We start from the raw sequence: 24,682 nt of genomic DNA on the forward strand, positions 1-24,682 counted from the left end.
TTAGCCTTTATCATCAAATGGAAATTTTATTTATATTTTCAACATGAAATACATTTAAATACAATGCTGTGCTGACATACATGCTTTTCTGCAAGACTGATCAATTCTGTCTTGTATATTCTGATTTTAAATAGGTACAATTTTAAGCTTTTTCTGTACTTTGCTGTTCATGATAATTAACTCATTAAAAGCACTATTTATAACACTGATTACAGGCTGTACATAACTAGAGGGTCGTGACATACAACAGAAGACAACAGTTACTTGGTTTTGCATTATCAAGTGCTAAATTACATACACACTTCTTCAAAATTCAAAGGCTAGCTTCCGTGGAGTCATGAATTGCTTCACAACTTCATCTGTGACCTGCTTCCTCCTTTCTTGATGAGCTGCTATCAAGGGCTGCATTGTTTCAATAAGTACCTTCTTCAGCTCCCCTGTGAGCAATTCCCCACTGGTGTAGGCCTGTCAAGAAAGTGTTGGTGGCTAAACATGGTGCTATTCACAAAAAGACTCAGTGACCAGTATTTCTTTAAAAGCCTCATCCCAGCAAATAGATGGATGTCTTAAAAATAAGCACATGCCTTAGAGGATTATGTGGTATCACTCTGAAGATGCAACTTGCAAAATTGCTTGTTGCCTTTGAAAAGATTAAGGCAGCTGGGCATTTTCATAAGTTATTATATGGACTGAATAAGCTTCTTTCACAAGTTTAACTCGGAAATCCTGTAATTACTTGCAGGAAACTGCTTATTTTCCTCCCCAGAATCCCAGTTCAAATAAACAGTCACTCTAAGCTGTTTTTTGCAATGTGAGGTACAAATTCTTATTTTTTTTCCTCATTACATTTGGATAAGAGATTAGATGTGATTGAAATATCCTTTTTACAGCAAAGACACTCAGAATCTATGTTCACACCAATAGTCATATTCACAGCTGGGAATTCATTCCATTGCTCTGATACTGAAATGCTTTAGCTAGAAGCACAGACTAAGAGCTAGAAACCACGGCTGAGGCAGTTAAACCATGATTTGAAATGACAATAAACATGATAATCTTACATCCCCATGTCATCAAGTAATTTGTAACACCTATTCAAGGTGCTACTCAGCAACAGTAAAGTCTTTTAACCAGAATTAAATGAATTGCAATTTCAGTGTGTTTTTGGGCCTGAAAGCTTCCTCTGGTGCCATAACTGAAACTGCTCCACTAATGCCACCATAATCAGCGAGTTCACATTTTCTAATCAGGTTCTGAGGCACCACTGCAGTGAGCTGCAAGCTGTGGGCCAGGCTTTGTGCTCTGCAGCAGAGTTAGGCTGATACTGTTGCAGTGGCTGGAGACTAATGAAAAGAAGCTTGTTAAGTCAAATGTGCTCCAGATTTCCATAAGGAATTTACAACAGCCTGCATGGGAATTAGTACCTATCCAACCCTGCTCTTGTGTGGGTAAGAGTAGGAGGCTGGAGAAGAATCTGCAGCTCTCAACTTTGTTGCAGCTGTTCCCAGCAGGAGAAAGCCGACAAACCAATGTGACATGGGTGTTATCTACTGCCTTCCAGAGAACACACATCATCTAGTATTGGTGATGAAGAGAAGTGAAATGTCTTGCTATCAAACCCTGGGGACAGAAGTCTGCCAGATAGGTTTAAGGAAAATGCAACTTATATGAAGCAGTTTTTTCTTGGGATCAATGAATCAATTCCTCAGAGCTATCCCATTTCCTGTGATGATAAGAAAAAATAATAAACCAGCAAGCTTTAGACATGAGCTTTTCTAGTTTTGCTGAGTGCCTTGCAATAAAGAACAGGCAGAGCGTATTATACAATTAAAACAACACTTATCCTAAGGTGGCCTAACTTGAAAGGTAGGGAAGATATTGTCCTATACAGTGTTGGAGATGCTTATGAAAATACTAGGGATTTTTTTTTTTTTTTAAGAAGAGATAGATTGGCCTGTGAGAAAGAACACTGCAAACAAACAAATACTAATACTGAAGCTTGGCAAGGGATAGAGAGAACAACAATAACACCAGAATTACCTTCCTGGAGAAGGTTCCCAGGAGGACTCAGTCACAGCTTTGTTGAGGGCTGAGTTACAGCTTTGTCCTCACAGTAGGGAATGAACAACACTCCAATTTGGCTACTTACCTGCTTCAGTTGTTCGAGCCTGTCATCATCTTCCAGGAAGAATGTCAGGTACATAAAAGACACGTCAACGTCACAGTTCCCTCCGTACTTCCTGTGCTCCTCAATAGTATCTCTGCCTCCAGAGAAGGCGTGCTTGTTAATCTGAAACAATATGATGATGCTATGGTATAATTTCTATTAAATGCTGGATTACTTTACTGTAAACAGAGGTGTATCATGATCCTCCAGATACTGTATTAAGGACTAACTGAAGGGTGAGTGGGACAAGATAATGCAGAGCCTCAGGACTGAAAAAAGGAGATCATCAGAACCCATCAGGGAAAAATGGCTACACACATATACCTCAGACTGAATAATCAGTACAAAAATGAAGCGAAAATTAAAAATAATCCACTCAAGATTCAGTCTAAAAAGTTTTAAGTCCCTTTTGCTGAAGCTGTTGTCCGTTGGACAGAATTTGTGCTTGCAGGAAATGTACTTCATGTAAGAAAAGATATTTACTTCATCAAGAAATTAATTTTGAAAGGATGAAGGAGGCATGGAAAATTCTGAAGAAATCCTAAAGAGAACCTAATCTCCTCTTTTGCTATAAAAGGAAAACAAGAGAAAGCAAAGATTACAAAACCGTCTAGAATGCCTAAAATCAGACCAATGCCCAGTTGTTCAGCCTAAAAATGGAATATTTGCTGACATCCTCCCTGTCTTTTTAAGCAGTTTCCTATAGGCAGATGAACTGTACTGTGAACAGATGTACTTGCTAATCCCATTCCCAGTAAATTCTGAGGACACCAGCCTATTTTATATATTTATACATATGTAGAATTCTGAGGATGCTAATCTTCCTACAAATTCAAAGAGAATAAATTGCTAAGAGGAGGGCAAAAAGTATTTTTTGAACATATGCTGAGCTTTCAATTTGGCTCTTGTATCTTTTCAGATAGCATAATCAACCTGCCAAGAAACACATTTGCATACGAAGTAGATTTTGTTTTTAGTTCTGGTATCTAGGAGCTGCTATATATTTACAGTTTATGAATATTCCTACTATCTGTGTGACTGTCTAGTGATTTTTTGCACTTTTTTGAATCTCTCTAACCACCATGTTACAGATGATGTCTTGTGGCAACAAATTACAATCAAAAATAATGCACTGATGAATATTTTAAGAAAGTGAACTGCCATCTGCCACATTACATCTATTCTTATGTTGTAGGACAGCCTGAATAGCTGTCTCAGCATCTATAAAACTAAGTTTTTACATACTGTTCTGAATTGACCTCTCTCCTTAGTAGATTTTAAGTCTGTATGAACTTTTTTCAATGTTCCTCATCTCTACAGTTTTTCCTCTCGATCAGGTGAACGCACATTGTTGTTTTACACAAAATGTTTCCCATAGTAATCTCAAGTTCATTTTTTTTTTACATATTCTGGCACCTACTAATTGGCTGAGGGTTTCAATGAGTTATCTACAGTGATTTTACCGATTTTTTTTGCACGTAATTTCCCTGAATGCTTGAATACATCTACAGATGTAGAATCTAAATAGCACTTTCCAGGAAAACTAACAAGTAATTGAGCTGTAATTTGCTGATAGGTGGAATAAGAATAGTTTATTAAAATGTTGCCATTCATCTCCTTGGATTACCCAGAAGCTTCCCAATCTTTCCCAATATATAGTGATTTTTCATCTTATATTACCTGTAAGTTCTGAACTTCATTACTTAGCAATGTACCAGTAACCCGAAAAACGCTGTATGCAGTAAATTTTTTTTATGCAGCAGTACCACTCTCTTTTCAACCGTCATCCATGACCAGAAGTCATCTTTCATACTCTATTTTTTTATTTATTGCCTGTAACAATATTTGGTCTTTCACTCAAGCTCTATTTCCAAAAGACTTGTTTCTCATGGGCTTCAGAGGCTGAAATAAATCTCAGTTTGTCCTTTATTACTCAACAGTTTTCATCACGTTCACGATTTTTCTTTATACCTTTCATAATCTAAGTAGCTAGGATTATTTTGTTATATTTTCAAGTAGTTTAAAGACAGCAGAATTAGGACTTATGAACTGGACATGAAGCATCTTGGATCTCTTTGCAGATTACAAGCTACTTGCCAGGAAAAAACACATGGAAGAACATTACCAATATAACCATTAACCATATTAACTATATTCTGAAATCACAGCTTTTTTTTTAAAGCAACTCTGTAACTGTGCAAATAAACTGGAATTATTATAATCCAAACACATGAAGAACAACAATACTGTTTAATCAGTTTCTACAAAAGAGAATGAATCATTATAGATGGCTGTAGAAGAATCTGACCTATACACAGGTTTGTCAACCATAAAAGAATTAATCCAAGCTTCCCCAGCAGAAACTACATATACATATTTTCTTCTTGTTTTGACAGTTATTTCATGTCTGGGTATCATGCCTATAAATCCTTTCCCAAAGACTGATTTTCCTTTTCTTTAAATACCAAACCACAGATGAATCTTTTACAAACTAATCCTCTGACACCAGATAAGAGGGATCTTCCTTTGAACTTGAAAAGGCATTAGGAATACACTCAGATAGGAAAAAATATCCCTTCTAAAACTCAATTCAACATAATATTTATTTGTGAATTGGCAGAAGTAGATTCCCAAGCAGCAGGAAAGGTCTGACCTGTGTTGTAACTGACACTGTGCAAGGTTTGGTGCTCCCAGCATGGAGAGGAAGTCAAGAGAAAGAGCTGTTTATTAGGTTTACATTATGGCCTGTTAAGATTTCAAAACTATGGCAACATAATATTTATATTAAGAGCAGGAGCCTCCACAGCTCTTATTCTTACACCACTGCTCTGCAGATACCAGAAAAACAAACATAATGTTTGTACTGTCAGACTAGCTGGCAAGGCAAAAGATCATATTTGATAGTCTAGCTAAATTTGCATAACTTGGCCAATTCCTGAAGATGTTTTGCCATGAAATGTATGGGAAAAAGGATCCAGATATGTTCAAATAAAACACTAAAAAACTGCTGTAACTGTGAGGACCACTGAAGGTAATGTCAGACAACTGGCAAGGATATGAAGGGAGTGTCAGGCAAGGAGAGCATTGTCTCTGGGACATGTGGGCCAAAATCTGCAGCACTTTTTTTGGATGAAACTGAAGACTATTTATATTTATACAGTACCTAGAGACATGGTTTAGTGGTGGACTTGGCAGTGTTAGGTTTATGGTTGAACCTAAATGATTCTATGACCACCACTCCTTTTTGTTAAAAAGCTTTGTGCTATCAGGTTTTCCAGGTCCTTACCTTTGTCTTGATTTGTTTGGGTGTATCAGTGAGGAAGATGGAGGAGTTTGGGTCACTAGCACTCATTTTGGTCTGGGCTCCTTGTAAGGCTGGGAAGAAGACTGAGTGAAGTAAGGCTGGTTTAGGCTGTCCAATTCTAGGTGCTACATCCCGTGTCATTCTAAAATAAGGATCCTAAAACAATAAAAGCACAGAATAAAGTTGAAAAACATACTTTGAAAACTGATTAGTGATGACTCATTCATGCCTTAAGAGGTGACGTCAAAAAACGAAAAACTGACCAAGCCATGAAATGTTTCAGAACCTACTTCCAATCTAGTTCATTCAGAGGAACAACAAACAAAATCCCTTTTTTTCTTTTCCGTAGTTTTGCTGTACACTCTGATTCCTTCAAGTAATAGGCATATTTACAAAGTTTTACATGAATTCAAATAGTTGTGGAAACTATGCTTAGTATGCCTGGAGATGGATGCAGACTAAGATGCAAGCTTCCTCCCAAAGCATTTTAATAACCAGTAGAGAATCTGAACTAAATCAGTGATGAAGCTGGCAGTGCTGTGCTCTGTCACAGTGATGTGACTTAAATCAACTGTGATATTACTACATAATATTGCGGCTGGTGAATATGCTTACATCATCTTCCAGTGACTTCCCTGTGACTAACATAGCTAAAGAGTCAGACAGTGCAGGATTTGATTCCTAGAAACAGTACTTATTTAAAGTAAAGACTCTATTACTGTCATTTGTGTCTGATGTTCTTCCAGCTCCCCAGATCTTCCAGATCTGAATTGTTAAGGTTCTGCAGCCTTTCTGGCAAACTACTTCAATGCTTCCTTATTCTTACTGAGAGAAGGTTTTTCCCCCATGGTTCAACAGAAATCTCTTATGCTGCCAGTTGAGCTCATTCCATCTTGTCCTAGTTACCATGGAGACTAGGAAACAAAAGTTTCTTCCTACCACCATGTTAGTATGTTTTTGCATAGATGTTACTGTCTTTGCTTTCATAGATGTCAGCTCAGTGTGAATTGAGTAGAGATTGAGAGATCCAAGAGTGGCAAAAAGTAGTAATGCATGAATACATGAATGTTGGGTTAAGCCTTTGTCTTCTCATCTTTTAGGTCTTCCAGTTTCTATCCCAGAAAGGTGCTTGCAGGAATGTTTTACAGATGCTTTGAGATATCACCACGAAGCTTGAATGGTACATTACAAAACCAAATCCATGAAAACCTAAAAAAGTAATATGGTTTTCTTACCTGATCAATAGCACATGGGATAAGACACTGAATGTTCTCCTTGCCATTGAAGATCTGTGGAAATGATGAACTGAAGGATGGGGCAGCTTGAATAGCAGGAAAGCTGATCTTACCTAGAAAACAGCATGTTTGGAAAAGCTAATCAGCCAACGTAAGTTGTGATAAATAGAGAGAGCTTTTTGAAACATCTAAAATGCACAAGTGAACCATCTGCATACTCACTTCATGACCAAGATCTATCTTTATCAAGCAATGTTGCCTTACATGAGGAAACTTTCTCCTCTTTACCTTTTGTGATGTCAACAAACCTTCAACTGACATAGAAACCAATGACAAAAGGCAAGATGTGACCACAAAGATTTCAGAAATAGTTCCTCACTGCATACTCTCTTCATCATTGAACTATCTACCCTTTCCAGAAATACAATTGACTATGTCATCACTCAGACCTGCTTTTTTTCCTCTTTGTGAGAGAATGGTTACAGAGTCATTTATCAGGCAAGCTTCCCTCTAAGACCTTAGAATCATTGCTATGTTCACATTGGACTCAGGAAGCATCTCAGATGTGTCTAGTTTTCTTTTTTATATAGTGCTTAATCACAGGATGGCCAATATCCTTCCCTGAACAAAATCCTGTCAGAAGAGAGAGCAAATAGTAGACTTTGCAAGCATGTAATGAAGTCATTATCACAATACTGACTTTTATGAGAACTGTTAAAACAAGTAGAAATCTGATCCTTGGTTACAGGGAAGGCTGAAAAGCTGTCACTGGCATAACTACTGGACAAAAATGATGTTAGTGCTCAGGAACACCAAGGATTTAATGACATCTTTACATAGAATCTTTTTTTTTGCCAATGTGACAGAAATCTGTAATTGTAGTGAAGTAAATGGAAGACAGTAGTTACCCAGCACCTTGATAATTAGGCTTTTCAGTGCTCCCTAACACTTTTTCATCTGTGTAAATGCCTATGTGTATTAATGAAACTTTTTCTGAAAATTTGGCATAGAAATTTCTAGGAGACATAACTGACTATAGCTGCAGTCACTGTAAGAAAAAAAAACAAAAAAGAAAAAGTAGCTCTCTATTTCAAACCCTTCGACATCAGTGTTTTGTACTTTGCTGTTGCTAAGGCCAAAAAGGTAAATATCATGCTAGAAATTTCACTGTAAAGATTTTCTATTCTGAAGGAACCACAATAATATCATAGAATCAGAATCAGCCTAGAAACATGATCTTCTTGCTTTTTCTGCCTGTTCCATGAATGCAGTACTAATCTCCTTAAACTATTACTTAAAATAGCTCCATCAAAAGTGAAAGTAAGCATTGCTTCTCGTAATTCATTTGATTTCCTACCAATGCAATCACTGTCTGTAAAGCCAAAGATTCCTTTTACTTGGTTAAAGGTAACATGCTTCTGAACCTTGACAATGTTTTTGTAGAATCCAGGACTTGCCCTATGAGGAAAAAAAAGTGGAAAAATCAAATGAGAAGAGCAAAAAAGTGGATGTAGAAACTTTGACTACAAAAGATGAGAATGTCAAAAACACTACAGGATTAAATCTCATAGTTTCAGACTTCTCGTGGCCCATTAAGATAATAATTAGAGAATTTTTTACAAACAGGAATTTTAACCCTTGAAAGTTTAATTTGTTCTTCCCTTTCCCCAACATTTACTACAAATATTTTTTTTCATGAGTAACTGTCTAAATCCAGAAATATTTATATTTGGAAATGGTGCCAAAATGCCTCATGGAGCCTGAAGTTTACTTATTTTTCTCTGTGAACTCAGGCAACTGAAGGAGATCATGTCTTCTGTGTTGCTTGGTATCCTCAGTGTGTATCCCACACAGGACACTGCTGTTTCCTGAAGGAATGGTAGCTCAAATCTTCCAGATTCTAATTTTCTACAGGATAAGTTCCCTAGTTGGACTTTCTCTGTCACTAAACACAGCAGCAGCATTTCCAAATCAAAAGTAGCTCTGCAACTTCTTCCTTTTTAACTTCTGTTGAGGAGCTGAAGCAAAAGAAACAGGAGTTCTCACCTGCCCTCCTTCAGCCACTGGGTCAGTGTTAACACAACTTTGCTAAGACAGGAAACTCAGGGGGGTGAAAAGATGCAAAACTGTTTTGTAGGCTCCATGTTCTGGTGCTGTACATTACACTGTTTGTCTCTAAAACATATATTCTCTCATCCAAGTCTTTAAGGAAGCTCATCACCCCACATGGAAGAGCAAAGCCCACAGATTCAGTTCTGAACTCTGCCATAAAACTTCTTCCTTCTGAGATGGCAGTTTTCAATAACAATTTATTTTTCTTAAGTCTTCTTTAAACTTAACTGAATAATTCTTATGCTGTATTATTAAAATAACTGACCACAACAAGTTTCTGCAATGCCTTCTGTTAATGCAGACAAAGTGTAAATGCACCTGAAAGATTTTGATGCCATCTTAAAAAAAAACCCCAACCAAACAACAATCTGGAAGTTTCTTGGTTGTTTAGGTATTTTCACTTTAACTGGTTTAATATATTTTTCATAATTTAAGCACTGCACACACAAGTATTTGTTCATATGTTATTCAGGAGAATGACAATAGTACATTTAAAAAGTTAAGACAGCAGAAAAAGTAATATGTTTCTATTTTAAGTGTTATAAGACTTGTCTTGAAGCTTTCAAATTTAGATACATTCATTAAAACATTGTCAGCTGTCAGAATTGGAGAGAAAATCCAGACACCTTTGTTTTCATAAAAATATCCTAAAGAAATTTATACTTACCCTAAATAGTCTAAATCCGAAAATATAAAGGTTTTATTGATGTCAAAACCACATGCAATGATGTCTTTTGCATTTTCTTTAGCATATTCATATGCCTTCTCAACTGTCATGTCCTTCCAAAGGTATTTCTCATCATCAGTTAACTGTATAACTAAGGGAACATCAAATACTTCTTGCAGCCACCTAATAGAAGAAGAGAGATTTTATCTCAAAATAAGTTAATATGAAGATGTAAGTCACACAGATAAAACATTTTTATGTATTTAAATAAAAATATATGAAGAGATCTGCTTCTCTTTCCTTTGTATGCATATGCAATTATGTTTATGTGAGCAGATATAACATTTTATAGAGATTATAATTACATTTTACCTGGAAAAAAGCCTCGCACTTATTGTTTCCTGTACATATGACAGCAGTCACCAGTTGTCATGGAACCAGAATTCAAAGAGGCTTTAGCTTTTTGAGCCCCACTCTCTGTGTCCTGCTGCTGCAGGCACCACATTACAGAGTAATGTTACTGAGTCTCATCTTGTTTTTGAGAACAACAAAAATTCTAAGGAGTGCCACGGGGCTAATGGAACAAGGAAAGGGGCTGCATGGTGATGCAGGGATTATGATCATTTTAGTGAAAGAGTAAGACTGAATTAAGTTTATTAATATTCACCTCACATAATCAGAACTCCTTGCAATGTATCCTATTGGCAGTTTCCTAAACCATGTTCAGTGTTTCCTTCGGAAAAAAATACTTTGATTAATACAAATGGTAGAAATGGCTTACTTTGTGAACATAAATGGGATAAGATGACCAACATGCATTGCCTGAGATGATGGTCCTCTGCCTGTATAGAGGTAAAAGGACTTCTTATTTTCATAAGCATCGAGTATTTGGTCCATATCTCTAAAGAAGGAATAGAGAAAACATGATTCAACTGTTTAGGAAGAAAACACCCACAGCAAAAAGCTTCTACTCAAAATCTGAGTGCTTTCAAAGCCAAACACTTTTATAAATAAAATATAGTATGTTAAGTGTCCTAGAAATAAAGTTCAAGTTTCCTCATTTTTAATTTCAGAAAAGCATTGTCTCCTTCAGTCCCCACGGGGGAAAAAGTCCTCAAAGAAAAATTAAATTAAAAATTAAAATTTAATTTTGGAAATTAAAACGAAAATTGTGCAAGTTTTAAAATCACTTCATTGGATAATAACCTCTAAGGCCTAGTAAAACAGCTAGGAATCATTTCCCAGATAGGTCCAAACAACCAACTTGGCTGACCTCTGGTGGAGGCTGTGCCCCAAACCATGCTCATGCACTTATCTGAAATGTGCTACCTGCCACAGGCCACAATTTTAATACAAGAAAAACTTACCTGTGAGAAAAAAAGATTCCTCTACGTAGAAAATGGTGAGGTTTTTGCCCAGTAGCTCTTTCTATTCGATTGATCAGATCTGTGTTGATTTTACTGCTGCCAAACCGAACTATAATCATAAAATGTTAAAAAAAAAAAAAAATAAGCACAGCATAGCTACAGATTTTGGATTACCAAGGGCACACCAATGCAGGTTAAGTTAAAAACACATCTCCTTCTTCAAGTCTCAGGTAATGGCTAAAAACACATCTCCTTCTTCAAGCCTCAGGTAATGGCTAGATTTTCCTGACTCTTGCCTGAAGTCCCAACAGACATCTCCAGTACTAACTCTATGCTAGGAGGCCCAGTCCATTCACATGTAATATTGCTCCATCCATGCATTATTGCAACTGTAGTGTCCTTACAGCAGAAGTATTGATATTCCAAGCAAAAAACTGTGCTAAAGAAACACATTTAGGTCAATAACTTGGCCTCTCTAAGCCATGGGATGAAAATGCCTTTGAGGCTCTGAATATTTTTCTCTTGATGTCTAAATTTTCTGCTCAGACCACATGGTCTTTCACTTCCTAACCCCAAACCCTTCTGCAAACTCAATTCTTCTTTAATATGTATATGATTACAGACACTGGTCCCCTCAAGAGGCTTGCAATAATGCTCTTCATGGCAATGAAGTAAGACAACTTGGTGGTTGAGGAAAGGTTGTGATAGAGTGAAATAGCAGTATTTTTCCTATTCTCCATAATTCCTGGACCCTAATAAGCGGGTCAATGCTCTATGACTTAGACTTGTTCAAAAAAATCCATACAAAAATCTACTCTTTGCTACTATTCTGCTCTATTCAACATTGCACTAATAATTATTGGAAATGCCAAAGTATTCAAGAGAACAAAACAGAGACTCTGGACATAAAGACGAATACCCAGATCCATCTATTCCAACTACCTTATTAAAGACAGATTACACTGGCAAATTTCATGGTTATAAGACACATATCTTCATGGAAGAAGCAGTTCCTCTCCTAGACTCTGGCTGAAAATGGGGATGTGTGTTTATATTTGTTATGTGAACCGGTTTTTGTTTTGTTATTTAAACTATTCACTGCAGCCTTTCACAAACAAAAAACCGAAACCCACACTGAAAGACTGGCTCAGTCTTGACAGAGGAGTGGTGATGCATCTAATTTGAAGATCAACTTGGACATAAGCATTTCTGCTGTTCCAGACCCTCTATGCCCGTTTCAATTTATTTGAGAAGTGCTTGTTATTACAAGGCTTTGTATATAGTCATTAAACTTGAAGTTAGTAGGAATTAATTACTAAATGCGAGGTAAAATTGGGCATATTATCATAGAACCACTGAATGGTTTGTGTTGGAATGGACCAGAGAAGTTGTGGATGCCCCATTCCTGGAAGCCTTCAAGCCCAGGTTGGATGGGGCTTTGAGCAACCTGGTCTAGTGGAAGGTGTCCCTGCCCATGTCAGGGAGGCTAGAAATGATCTTTAAGGTCCCTTCCAACACAAACCATTCTGTGATTGTATGACCTTTGAATGTCATCTAGTCCAACCTTCAACCTTTCACTAGATCAGGTTGTGCAAAGCCCCATCCAGCCTGGCTTTGAACACTTCCACAGATGGGGCACCCACAGCTTCTTTGGGCAACCTGTGCCAGTGCCTCACCACCCCCACAGTAATGCATTTCTTCCCAATATCTAACCTTTTTCAGTTTGAAACCATTTCCCTTTGTCCTGTTACTCTAAGCTCTTGTAAACAGTCCCTCTCCATCTCTCTTGTAGCCCTTTTTGGTACTGGAAGGGGCTATAAGGTCTCCTTGGAGCCTCCTCCAGGCTGAACAACCCCAACTCTCTCAGCCTGTCTTCACAGAAGTGGTGCTCCAGTCCTCTGATCAGCCCTGCTCCAACAGGTCCATGTCTTTCTTATGCTGAGGGCTCCAGAGGTGGATGTAGTACCCCAGGTGGAGTCTCACAAGGAGCAGAGGGGCAGAGTCACCTCCCTCAACCTCCTGGCCACGCTGGTTTTGATGTAGCCCAGGATGCTGTTGGGCTTTCTAGGCTGTGAGTGCACAGTGCCAGGTCATGTCCAGCTTTTCATCTACCAACACCCTCAAATCCTTTTCCTCAGGACTGCTCTCAATCTATTCTTTACCCAGCCTGTATTTGTGCTTGGGATTGCCCTGACTCAGGTGCAAGGGCCTTACACTTGGCTGCATTGAACCTCATAAGGTTCACATGGACCCACTTCTCAAATTTGTCCAGCCTCCTCTGGATAGCATCCTGTCCCTCAGGTGTGTCAACCATACCACTCATCATGGTGTCTACACTATTATGCAATGGGAAACAAGTTCCTGCTTACAGCTTTTCATTCACTCCAGGTGAATCAAGCAGGACATCATAAAAGGGAAGCACTGGCTCATCCATGGAGCCATTAAAATAAATGTCACTAAAAAACATAAATGTTGATACACGATTCAGCAAAGACAATTTTAATCCCTATGTTTTCCGAGTGTTTCTCCTAAGTAAGCCTTAATTACTGAATGGTTCTTCCAATCAAATAAAATGCATTACAAAAATGGAAAAAATAATTATAATCTGAATGAATGCTAAAAAGAGACCAAATGAGCATGAAAATGTTTGATTCAGCACAATAGCAACTGTGCTAAGAGGCTAATCTTACAGAAACAGAAAAACAAGAATATCCCAGATTAACTGGGACTAGCCATCCCAGAAATCTTTGCGTACTGTTGTAAAGAGCGATTAAAAGCTCTCTGATATATAGAACACTTAACTGGAAATGCCTAAATAACTTTATTAAACATTCCCAGATTGCACAACTCCCTTTTCTTTGCCCATCTTCCTTTTTCCTGTTAAGAAAATGGGTAGTTTTCCCCGACCTATTTCCTCCTATTTGAATGTTCAAAACATTTTAGGCTCTCTATTCACAAAGAATCTGCCTTCCTAAACAGCTTCTGACAAGGACACAATCTCCACTCCCTAACAAGCTTTTAAGAATTTCCTAGTGTGCTTTTCATCTCTGGTGTTCCAACTTTTACCAAAAGACAGCTTTCAACTCACTGTACATAAGAAGCACTGAGAACTGCCATTTTCAAAAGCATATTTGCATTTGCTGAAAATTCATTGTGTATTTTTCCTCTTTGCCATTGGCATGTTCTTTTTGCACACAGAAAATGAATACCCAGGCCAGTTATGATAACTGGGAAAGGTTCTTGGAGGCTGGAAGAAAGCAAATGCCAATCCTACCTTGAAGAAAGGCTAGAAGACGGAATTATGGATTATGATGATATGACTGAGGCAAGAATGGAAGGTTTTAGGAAAGATTTTGACACTGTCTCCCATCTCATCTCATAGGTAAGCTGATGTCATCACAAAACTTCCTCGATGATTTTTGAGTGGTCTTGGGAATCCAGAGAGGTCCCACTGACTGGAAGCTGGTGAATGTTGTCCCAATTTTCAAGAAGGGCAAGAAGGAGGGCCCTAGAAACTACAGGCCTGTCAGTCTCACTTCAGTGCCTGGTAAAGTTATGGAGAAGATTATTCTGGAAAGTACTGAAAAACACCTGAAAGACAACACAGTCACTGGTCACAGCCACCACAGCTTCATGAGAGGAAAGTCCTGCTTATCAAACCTGATTTCCTTTCATGACAAGGTAACCCACCTAGTTGATCAAGGGAAGCCAACAGATGTAATCTTTCTGGATTTCAGTAAAGCTTTCGATACTGTCTCTCACAGGGTAAATACATCATGTGGTTAGTGAGCAATTGGCTCATGGGTTGAGCACAGGGGGTAATAGTGAATGGGGGAACATCAGACTGGTGACCTGTCAGTAGTGGAGTTCCACAGGGCTCCACCTTAGGCCCTGTGCTCTGCAACATCTTCATAAATTATTTGGATACAGGACTGGAAGGGATACTGAGCAAGTTTGCAGATGACACAAAAGTGGGAGGAGCTGTTGACTCCCTCAAAGGCAGGGAGGCCCTGCAGAGAGACCTTGACAAACCAGAGAACTGGGCAATCACCAAACATATGAAGTTTAACAAGGGAAAGTGCCAGATTCTGCACCTGGGATGGGGCAACCCTGGATGTTCATACAGACTGGGGAATGAGATGCTGGAAAGCAGTGCCATGGAAAAGGACCTGGGGGTCCTGGTCAATGGCAAGTTGAATATGAGTCAGCAGTACCCTGGCAGCCAGGAGGGCCAGCTATGTCCTGGGGGGCATCAGGCAAAGCGTCACCAGCCAGTTGAGGGAGGGGATTGTCCTGCTCTGCTTTGCAGCGGCCTCACCTTGAATATTGTGGCAGCTTTGGGCACCACAATACAGGAAAGATATTAAACTATTAGAGAGTGTCCAAAGGAGGGCAACAAAGATGGTGAAGGGCTTGAGGGGAAGCTGTATGAGGAGCAGCTGAGGGCACTTGGTCTGTTCTGCCTGGAAAAGAGGAGACTGAGGGGAAACCTCATTGCAGTCTACAACTTCCTTGTGAGGGGAAGAGGAGGGGCAGGCACTGATCTCTTCTCTGTGGTGACCAGTGACAGAAACTAAGGGAATGACCTCAAGTTATGTCAGGGGAGGTTTAGGTTGGATATTAGAAAAAGGTTCTTCCCCCAGAGGGTGGCTGGGTGCTGGAACAGGCTTCCCAGGGAAATAGTCACAGGACTAAGCCTGACAGAGTTCAAGAGGCGTTTGGATGATTCTCTTGGGCACATGATGCGACTCTTGGGGATGGTCCTGTGCAGGGCTAAGGGTTGGACTCGATGATCCTTGTGTGTCCCTTCCAACTTGGCATATTCTGTGATTCTGTGATAATTGATGAAGTCTGGACTGGATAAGTAGACAGCAAGGTGAACTGAAAACTGGCTGAACTGCCAAGCTCAAAGGGCTGTGATCAACAGCACAAAGTCCAGCTGGAGCCCAAAGTACAGCCTCAGCATGTTCACAACTGAAACAATCCTGGGAGGGGTGGCTGAGACAACAGATGGCTGTGGTGCTATTCAGGGGGATCTCTGCAGGCTGGAGAAATAGGCTGACAAGAATCTCATGAAGTTCAACAAAAGAGAATGCAAAGTCCTGAATCTAGGGAGGAATAACTCTGTACGCTGGTACAGGCAGGGGGCCAACTGGCAGGAAAGCAGAAGGACCTCGGTGTCCCAGGGTCCTGACAGACAAGGAATTGATTATAAGCCTGTAATGTACTTTTGTGGCATTGGAAGGTCAAAGGTCTTATGGGTTGAACAAGGAAGAGTGCTGCCGGAATGTCAAGGGAGGTGATCCTTTCCCTTTATTACACACTGAGGAATATTGGGTCAAGTCCTGGGCTCCAGCATGACAAGGACATGGACATATGTCTGAATTCAGCAGAGGGCCACAAAGATGAAGGGCTTAGAGCACCTGTCATAGGAGGAGAGGATGAGAGAGCTGGGATTGCTGAGCTTCGGGAAGAGAAGGCTCAGGCGGGATCCTATCAATGTATATAAACATGTGATTAGGGAAGGTGAAGGAGAAATAAAAAAGACAACACCAGACTTTTCTCACTGATGCCCAGTGAAAGGACAAGAGGCAATGAGCACAACTCGGAAAAAAGAGGAAATTCCATTTAAATATGCAAAAAACCTTCGTAGTGTGCACCTGGTCAAATATTGGAATGTGCTGCCCAGCAAGGTCATGTGACCTCCATCCTTGGAGATAAAAAAATCCTACTGGACAAGGTCCTGAGCAACCTGCTCTAGCTGACTACGCTTTGAGGAGGGGGCCGACTACATGATTTGCAAAAATGTCCACCAACTTCAACCATTTTGTATCACTTGGCAATGTTCAGCTCACTGGATTATCAGCACGGTTAGCATGCAAAGCTCTTTTTCACTCATCCTTCTGCTCTTTGCTCACTAAAAAAAAGACAAGTTTCTGGGGATGTTCACGTCTAGTACTCAGCTAACAGAACCTTTCTTCCCAGAATATCTTCAGGGTCTTTTGTTGTGTTACCATACATTTAACAATCATTTGAGGAGTTATTAATTAAATAGTAGTTAATTAATCAAATAGTAATTAAAACAGTGCTTTTAGCACTTTCCCTTCTTCTATTTTGATTAAACACAAGCACACTGGCAACTTGTCTGGCACCACTAGTAAATAAACAGATTGTAGGTTGCACAAAAGTTTCCTTTACAGTAGGAACTATGAGATGTTGAGTTCTTGGACAAGACTTTTTTATTATTATTTTTAAAATGGGGAAAGAAGAGGAGGAACTTTATGAATAACAAGCAGCAACTGCTTCACTTCATGAAGTGGCTAGGCTAGCATTCTACTCTGAAAAATTTCCAACACATCACTTAGAAGAAGCTAAATGACTCATCCACCAAATTCCCCAAATAAGCAAAAAATCAGTAAAAACTCTTTAGGCTAACCCACCATTCTAGGGAATATCAAAATACATACACACATACACAGTTAAAAAAGGGCATGAACTGATTTACAGTGAAGTCATGTTGGCCATTTGCAGGAAGATCGTGAGATTGTGCCAACACAAGTATTCTACTCTTCCTTTTCTAAAAGACTCAGAACCCTTCTCCCAAGAAAACAAACCCCCTTCCCTATAACTCCTATGCATGTAGCAAGATGCTGACAGATCTTGTCCACTTCTAGATTCTAATAATTATATTTTTTTATTTCTCTCCCACTGACCTATATTTTTCTTTGCACACTTCTCCCTTTCCAACTTTTTCTTTCTTCTGTTACCTTCTGCAGACTAAGCCAACATGCACATACATTTGATACGATCTTACAAGAAACATCAGTTAAAAGAATGCTGACACAAGCAACTGTGCTTCCAAAAGCAAATATATGGTTACTGCCACATAAGGGTGTATGCTCTGTTGTCAGAGACAAGCTACTAAGCAGAACTCAGCAACGCACAACTGAGGTACTAAATGTGAATTGAAGATTGACAAGAATGGAAAAAAAAGGAAAAATAGAAAAAATAATGAATAGTTCTCTCACTTGTTTCTATGCTAGACTCAAACAAGCTATTAAAACAGCAAACTGTAAAACCAATAAGGAAATTAACTAAACCTCTATTTCTTAAATTACAAAACTTTGCAAGTTTTGTAACACTCCTGTCTAAAACATTTTCCATTACACTGCGTGTTTTTGAGTGAGCTGCAACTCCTCCATTCCAGCCAGCACTTGGCTGCTTGCTAGTGTGTCTTCTGAAGAAGTCATTATACTTAATAAACTTCTGCATTAGTATTGGATCATTCCTGCATTCCCTAATTCATAAGGGATATGAAGAGATGGCAGAAAGAATCCTACAGCCTGGCTAAAATGCTCTAGGCTCTAGCTCTTCTGCATCACAGCCACTGCAGATGCAGATACTCAGTCACAGTGTCTTCATTAACACAACTTCTAATAATAGTCCTTATGCCGAAAATCCAACTGCAAGTAAAACATTATTTTGAACTTAAATTTCTTTGCAAAATTTTTAAGTCTTTCATAGCAAATCCCCACCTAGGATATTTTCATCTTCTACAGCAAATTCTTCACACATGGGAATGCTAAGATTAGACATAAATTAAATGTTACCTATGATGGTATTGATCAGGATGTGTTATGATGCCTTGCTGTTTCTGTGGTCATTAGGATCACTTTACAAAAATTCCTTAGTAGCAGTGAAGGAAGAGTTATACCTATGAGCTTGTCATAATCCACGCCTTTAGCGTTTGACGTCTGCACATTCCAGGGATCTACCAAATCCTCATCCTCTTCTTTAGTTGTACCATTGTTTATTAACACAAGATCTTTTGGAGGCAAGCCCGCCTGATAATCTTGTCCCGTTGTTGTTTTATATGACAGTTTTAATGATAATAGCATCCTTACTGCTGCATCAATTTCATCCTGAATAAAGGAAAAAAACCTGTTTACCATACTTAAAATAGACAATTATATTAATATCTTAACCTTTCGAAATCCTGCATCCATGCTTTGATTTGAATTGCATCACTCATAAACTCTAAGTCTTTATTTAAATGTTTTCATCTTAACATTTTAAGCATAAACTTCTAAGATATATAAATAAAGTATAAATTATTATCTAATTTACTTTACAATGCTTTTAGTGGCTCACCTGGAAATAATTTATTCATTACAATTCATTGACAGATTTGAAGACAGATTCGAACAAAAAGTTATGATTATGACCCTTCTAATATAAAGGTACTGTAAAATCTCATGCAAGCAATAAACAGAGCAACACTTTATTCAGCTCCCACTTTTCAAGGCTTACTCCCTCCGGCAATAACACTAAGAGAGCCTGTATTAAAACTGAGCTCTCTTTGCCAACATAGTGAGGACAGAATAAGGAACTTAAAAGTAATGGCAAATTACTAAATTTAAGGGAGATTAACCAGAGACTGTCAGTGCAGTTACAGGAAGACATATTTGCTGATGCCTACAATAATGCTTGGAGAAAAAGATTTGCATGAAGCATCTAAAACCAGGGAAGAATGGAAGTAATATAAATTTACTTGGATCCTGCCACATAGCATGGCAACTGGCTGAAGCAGACTTCTAAGCTTATGTTCTTACCAGAAGAGTAAAAACTTTGCTCTTGCTCGTGACTACCTTGCTCCAGGTATGCCACAGTTCACAAAATGGACATAAATAATTTTTAACAGGAATTTTTCTTATCACAGTGCAAAACAGATCTCAGAACAATCATATTTTTCAACACTCAAAGACAGACCTAAACTGAAAAAGAACAGGTTCAGAACATGAAATTGAAAATACCTTTGGTGCTTTTCCTGCTTTCAGTGCTCTGACTTTCTCTCCTTGTTCAGTTACTCTTTCAAACAGCTGAAGAGGACTCAGAGACTTCAAATCACAGTTCGGACTATCAGCCATTGTGCCAGACTGCACAAAGATCTGCTTAGTTACAACTAAATTTATCCAATTCTTTGGCTTGTAGATTCAAAACAGCAGCAACAACAAGGAGAACTGTCGGGCAAAAAGTATTGTGTTTTATTCTTTTGTGTAAGTCTTCAAGATTAGATGAACAGAATAAGAATATAAACACTATACTGACTCCATACCAAATTCTATTCACATCAAATTGATAAATGTGGAGATATTAACACAATGAGCTTTGGTTTCATACAGAAATGGACTAAGACTAACAGGAGTAACAAATAAATTTAGAGATCACTGTTTGTGTTGTTTGTCTACATATTTAACACTAGAACACCTTTTCAAAGTCAAATTCCTGGAAAAAGAAAAAGTAATTGAATATATGTACGATTCAGAGCATCCCAGAACAACTTGTAGAGGTTATCTGATTCCTGATTAGTTAATGTTCCTGTACCGATATCCTGTCAAATTCTGAATGATGAGATTTTTATAGCTATGATACAGAATTTTGTCTTAGTATATGTAATAGAGTACTTCAGCCCAAAGAAGGATATACAAGAGAAAAGCTTAGTCATCTTCTTTATGGCCTTCCTCCACAGGTTACAAACACACTGATGATTAGCGAGAAATGCTGCTTTCCAAAGAATCCTTGGGTCAGTAATAGGCTGTAAATTTGCAGAACTATGTGTTTCTCAGAAATACTCAGGAAAAATAATAGCAGAAGGCTTAAAATGAGGAGTTGGATAAGACTAATAACACAGCAGTCTTCCTATGTCCAACATATTCCTTGATCACTGCAGCTTCCTACCACAGAGCGTGCCCATGCTTCCACAAATGGGCTTCTCTCCCAGACTAACAACTACAATGTTCTATATATTAACAATAACATCATCTGAAAGTTTCTTAGCAGTCTATTAGTTACCAGTGACTGTGACTTTGCAAAATTACAACTGCATAGTTTACAGTAGACTAACACAGTAAAATAATGCTGTTAAAATGTTAGATAAGCATAGTTTCTATTACCAAATGCATTAAAATAATTTTCACTCTACAGCAGAAAAATCTTGATCTTTGGCTTATCAGTTATCTTCTAAAATGTTATAAATAAACTCTGCTGTACTTAATTTTAATGAATACATTGAACACCTCTTAGTAATTAGCAAGTCAGGAAACCTCTGTAACATGGATTGCATTGAATTACCTTATACCTTACTACATATACCTCCCATAAAGGTGTCACAGCAATTAATGGTATCGCAGCAATTTCTCCCTCTGATTTTTCTAAAATTACAAATTGTCTTCAGATAACCTCTGAAAAAAGCCCAGAGTTTTATTTACGTCTAACAAATCTGGTGAACCCGTTATCAACCTGCCACGTGTGAACACTCATTTCAACTGCAGAGGCGTAATTCCTTATTTTAAAAAAAATCCTTATTTTCAAAAGTTATTCATGCTCAGCAGATCTCTATACAAAATGATGAGGTCTTTAGAGCTATATATGCTCTGAATATTCTTTTGGTAAAAATTCAAGCATCGTGCTGCTTAAATATTGAGAACTGAGGACAAACAAGCATTAACTTGAAATGGGAAGGGAGTTTTTATGGTTGTGGTTATAGTGAGCTTGTCATATTTACGTAGAAGAAAATAAGTGTTACGAATATGTAAGGAGGACACCATCTGTCAGAAAAATAACACTGTAAGTGGAACTGCAACTAACTCCAATCCATTCAGGAAGAACATATCACAATAACAAGGTACACAGGGAAGCATGTAGAGAATTATAGAAGAACATCATAAAACCTGTGGCTGTTAAAATGAGGTAACAGGAAAAAAGAAGAAACAGAAGCCTGTAATAGTTGCTTTAGCTGTTCCACAGTATTTCAAAGCCTTCCTTCTACAAAATAATCAGCCTAATCACAACCTTGGTTATATTTACACAGCATATATTTAAACTGCCACTGTAAAAAGCCTTCAGCTGCCTAGTAAACTTAGGAAGGTCAATTTGGTAACTTGCTGGTTACCAAAACACACCTATGATTAAGGCTTTGTTTGTCAGTCAGCTGCAATATTCCCATATTTCAGCTTCAGCTGAATACCCTGAGAAAACTGAGAAGTGTATACATCCACTTGCTAATGTGATTTGCTTAGTCTATTAACTCTGATACCATATTTAGATTACATAATTGACTAAAATAAGACTAATGTGTCACCAGTAATACTTAAATTTTTAACCTAATCTCAATCCCTTCAAGCTTGACTTTTTGCAGTTTGACAGTGTAATTAAAAAAAACCTAATTTGAAGCAGATCAAACAATTCTTTGATGCATTCCTACAGTTTAATAACTTTTTATATTTGGATATAAGTGCTTTCCATTTTTTCATAGGTACAAGATATTTAAGTGGAAAAGAAAGTGTAGAATAAACACATACTAGAAAATGTTTAGGAATATTAACACACACCCTTTCTGTACAAACATGCCAGTTATATTTACTTCAAATTTTTAAAAATATATAAAAAAGATTGTGATTTGGTGTTTTAACTTAATCCCTGAAAGGACATTCTTACCAATAGATTGCCTCCACTCAGAAAGGCTGAAATGACAGCTGAGACCGAGCACATATACTGGAAAGCATTAACCAGAAAGAACTCTTTAAAATGTCTGGAATATTATGGATTTAAGATAAGCAAAGAATCTCAAATGAAGATGCATTTTCATTAGGAAGTAACAAAAGTAATCTAGTTGCTGCAAGAAGATATGAAGATATTATGACTATAAAATGCAAAACATATTGACTACTACCTAAAACTTATCTCTATATACCTCAGTACTGTCCCTATTCAAGCCAGGAATTCAGTAATGTGCACCACAGGTCTTTATCTTTTGAAATTCATAAATGCAACTGTGAATCATTTAAAATAAATGTTTGGATATCCAGCATTTTATCAGGAATTTTTCCTCACTTTCTTATTGATATTATAAAAACTAGAAGTCCCGGACACATCAGATACCATGGGCAAACAAATCTGGAGTAAAAAAATGGTACATGGGAATTTGAGAATGGGCTATTAGGATATTTGGGACCAGGATCCAAAATGAACTTAAAAGCCTCAGTTTCATGGTGTGAACTTGAAAGCCAAGATTTGTGTGCCTTTTCTACCTATGCAATGCAGGTAACCTGTAATGGGTATGGCTCCTGTGTCCATTTCAGAACATTAAACCATTGTGAGACAAAGCTCAAAAATAACCCTTGGCAAAGTTATCAGAAAAGTGTTCTCTTTCCCACTGGATGACCATCACAGACCTACGATAATTTTCACTGTTTGCAATCTGATTCGGTAAGTTAGAGACTCGAGAATTAAAGAGCAGGGTTTCACGTTATGTTAGGAAGAGCTTTTTCATGACAAACATCCTATGAAGGTGCATCAAGACTTCCAAAGACAACAGTAACACAGCAGTCCACAAGAAGTTTTCATGAGCAAATGAAAGAATGTGGAAGTAAGTCTAACAGCACTTACGTTCCTGGATGCTGTTTTGCCTCCTGCAAATAAAACAAAAAAGTGAAATTAAAGTAGGTAGTATCCACACAGAAACACACCTTGAGAAGTACTCCAACACAGTCTGCATTTTATAAAAGACCTACCTTCCCAGTCATGACAGACACCAATGAAAATATGAAACTACAATGAAAGCGTGTAAGATGATTCCCCAAGATGACAAGAGGACCACTCAACCATTGTCAGCTGAAGAAAGCCCACTGTGAATCTTTACTATACACCAGCTGTTACGAGCAAAGCTGCTGCCCAGGAAAGGCTCTGCACCAAATCACCCAGCACGCCAATGTTCCCTGAGCCCAGCGCCCTGCAGCATTCCCTGCCACACCCTGCCCGGCCAGGGCCGGCTCTGCCCTTCCCGCGGTGGGACGCGTTTTCCAGTGGCCTGGACATCTCACCCTGCCCTTCCCTTCCAAGGGCATTTTGTCCTGACGCGTTGGCGATGTAGCCCCAGGGGCCGCAGGGAGTGGAGGAAAAGCCCTCCAGCCCATCCACGCCTCGCACAGGGAGGGAGGGAACGTGCCCAGCAAAGACCTCTCGCGCCCGGCGCCTCGCACCGCTCACGGGGGCGGCAATGACTGCCCAGTCAGCCCCCCTCCCGCTCGCGAGGGTCCGTCCCCGCGGCCCCATCCATTATATCCCATTCCCTCCCGTCCCTCCTCACCCCTTGCTCCTCGCTCTCCACCATTGCATCACCCCCACGCCGGCACGGCTACCACGCCTCCCGGCTGGGAAACACATCCCTCCGGAACCATAGCCTCCCGCAGCCCTCCCTCCTTCTCCAGCCCCCAGCCCAAGGAAGCGCTCTCCCCGCCGCTCGCAGCGGTGGAAGAAGGGCTTCTGCGCGCTCAGAGAGCCGCGGCTTCACCCCTGCACTTCCCAACGCGCGGGCCTGGCGTGGGGGATACGGCGCGCGGAACCGATTGAGTGGGGCTGCTTGTTTCCACCCGGCGCGCCTTTAAAAGCGGCGCGGCGGCGGCCTTGCAGGTGAGTTGTGGGCGCGGCTGCGGCGAGAGCGGGGGCGTCCTACGGGGAATGGAGCTCTCTGGGCCCGGAGCGGTCCCGGGATGGAACTGTTCCGATGTCGGGCTCTCCCGGCCCCACGAGTGGCCCCGGCGCCCGGGGCTGCAGAGAGAGTGCGCGCGCGCGCGCGTGTGTGCAAAGGTTACGGCTCCGCGGGAGAGCGCAAGAAGGCGGCCTCGGTGCCCAGACCCGCTGCCTCGGGCAGGGCTGCTCCGGGGACACCGGGGGGGGCATGCCGGGTAGTGTTCACAGAAGCACAGAGTTATTACGGCTGGAAGGGATTTCTGGAGATCATCCAGTCCAATCCCCCCCGCCAAGGCAGGA

The 24,682-nt window shown here is 39.4% G+C and overlaps 1 protein-coding gene across 2 annotated transcripts; it reads right to left on the bottom strand.

Moving 5' to 3' along the window:
- Nucleotides 1-24,054, bottom strand: WARS (tryptophanyl-tRNA synthetase). Of its 2 annotated transcripts, XM_027673967.1 has the most exons (12): nt 24,000-24,054; nt 23,300-23,322; nt 19,666-19,872; nt 18,567-18,774; nt 10,853-10,961; nt 10,267-10,386; nt 9,486-9,668; nt 8,064-8,164; nt 6,707-6,819; nt 5,454-5,627; nt 2,150-2,290; nt 1-465 (listed from the first exon to the last, which is right to left on the bottom strand). In XM_027673967.1, exons 3-12 carry the CDS (start codon nt 19,777-19,779, stop codon nt 307-309), a joined length of 1,422 nt encoding a protein of 473 aa, XP_027529768.1. In that variant the 5' UTR covers nt 19,780-19,872; nt 23,300-23,322; nt 24,000-24,054; the 3' UTR covers nt 1-306. The 2 variants fall into 2 exon arrangements, with proteins under 2 accessions (XP_027529768.1, XP_027529769.1); XM_027673968.1 differs by lacking the exon at nt 23,300-23,322 and having other exon boundaries at nt 24,000-24,052.
- Nucleotides 24,055-24,682: the final 628 nt, after the last annotated feature.

Source organism: Neopelma chrysocephalum, unplaced genomic scaffold, assembly GCF_003984885.1.
Source record: "Neopelma chrysocephalum unplaced genomic scaffold, ASM398488v2 Primary Assembly neopelma1_24, whole genome shotgun sequence".
NCBI classification, from domain to species: Eukaryota; Metazoa; Chordata; class Aves; order Passeriformes; family Pipridae; genus Neopelma; species Neopelma chrysocephalum.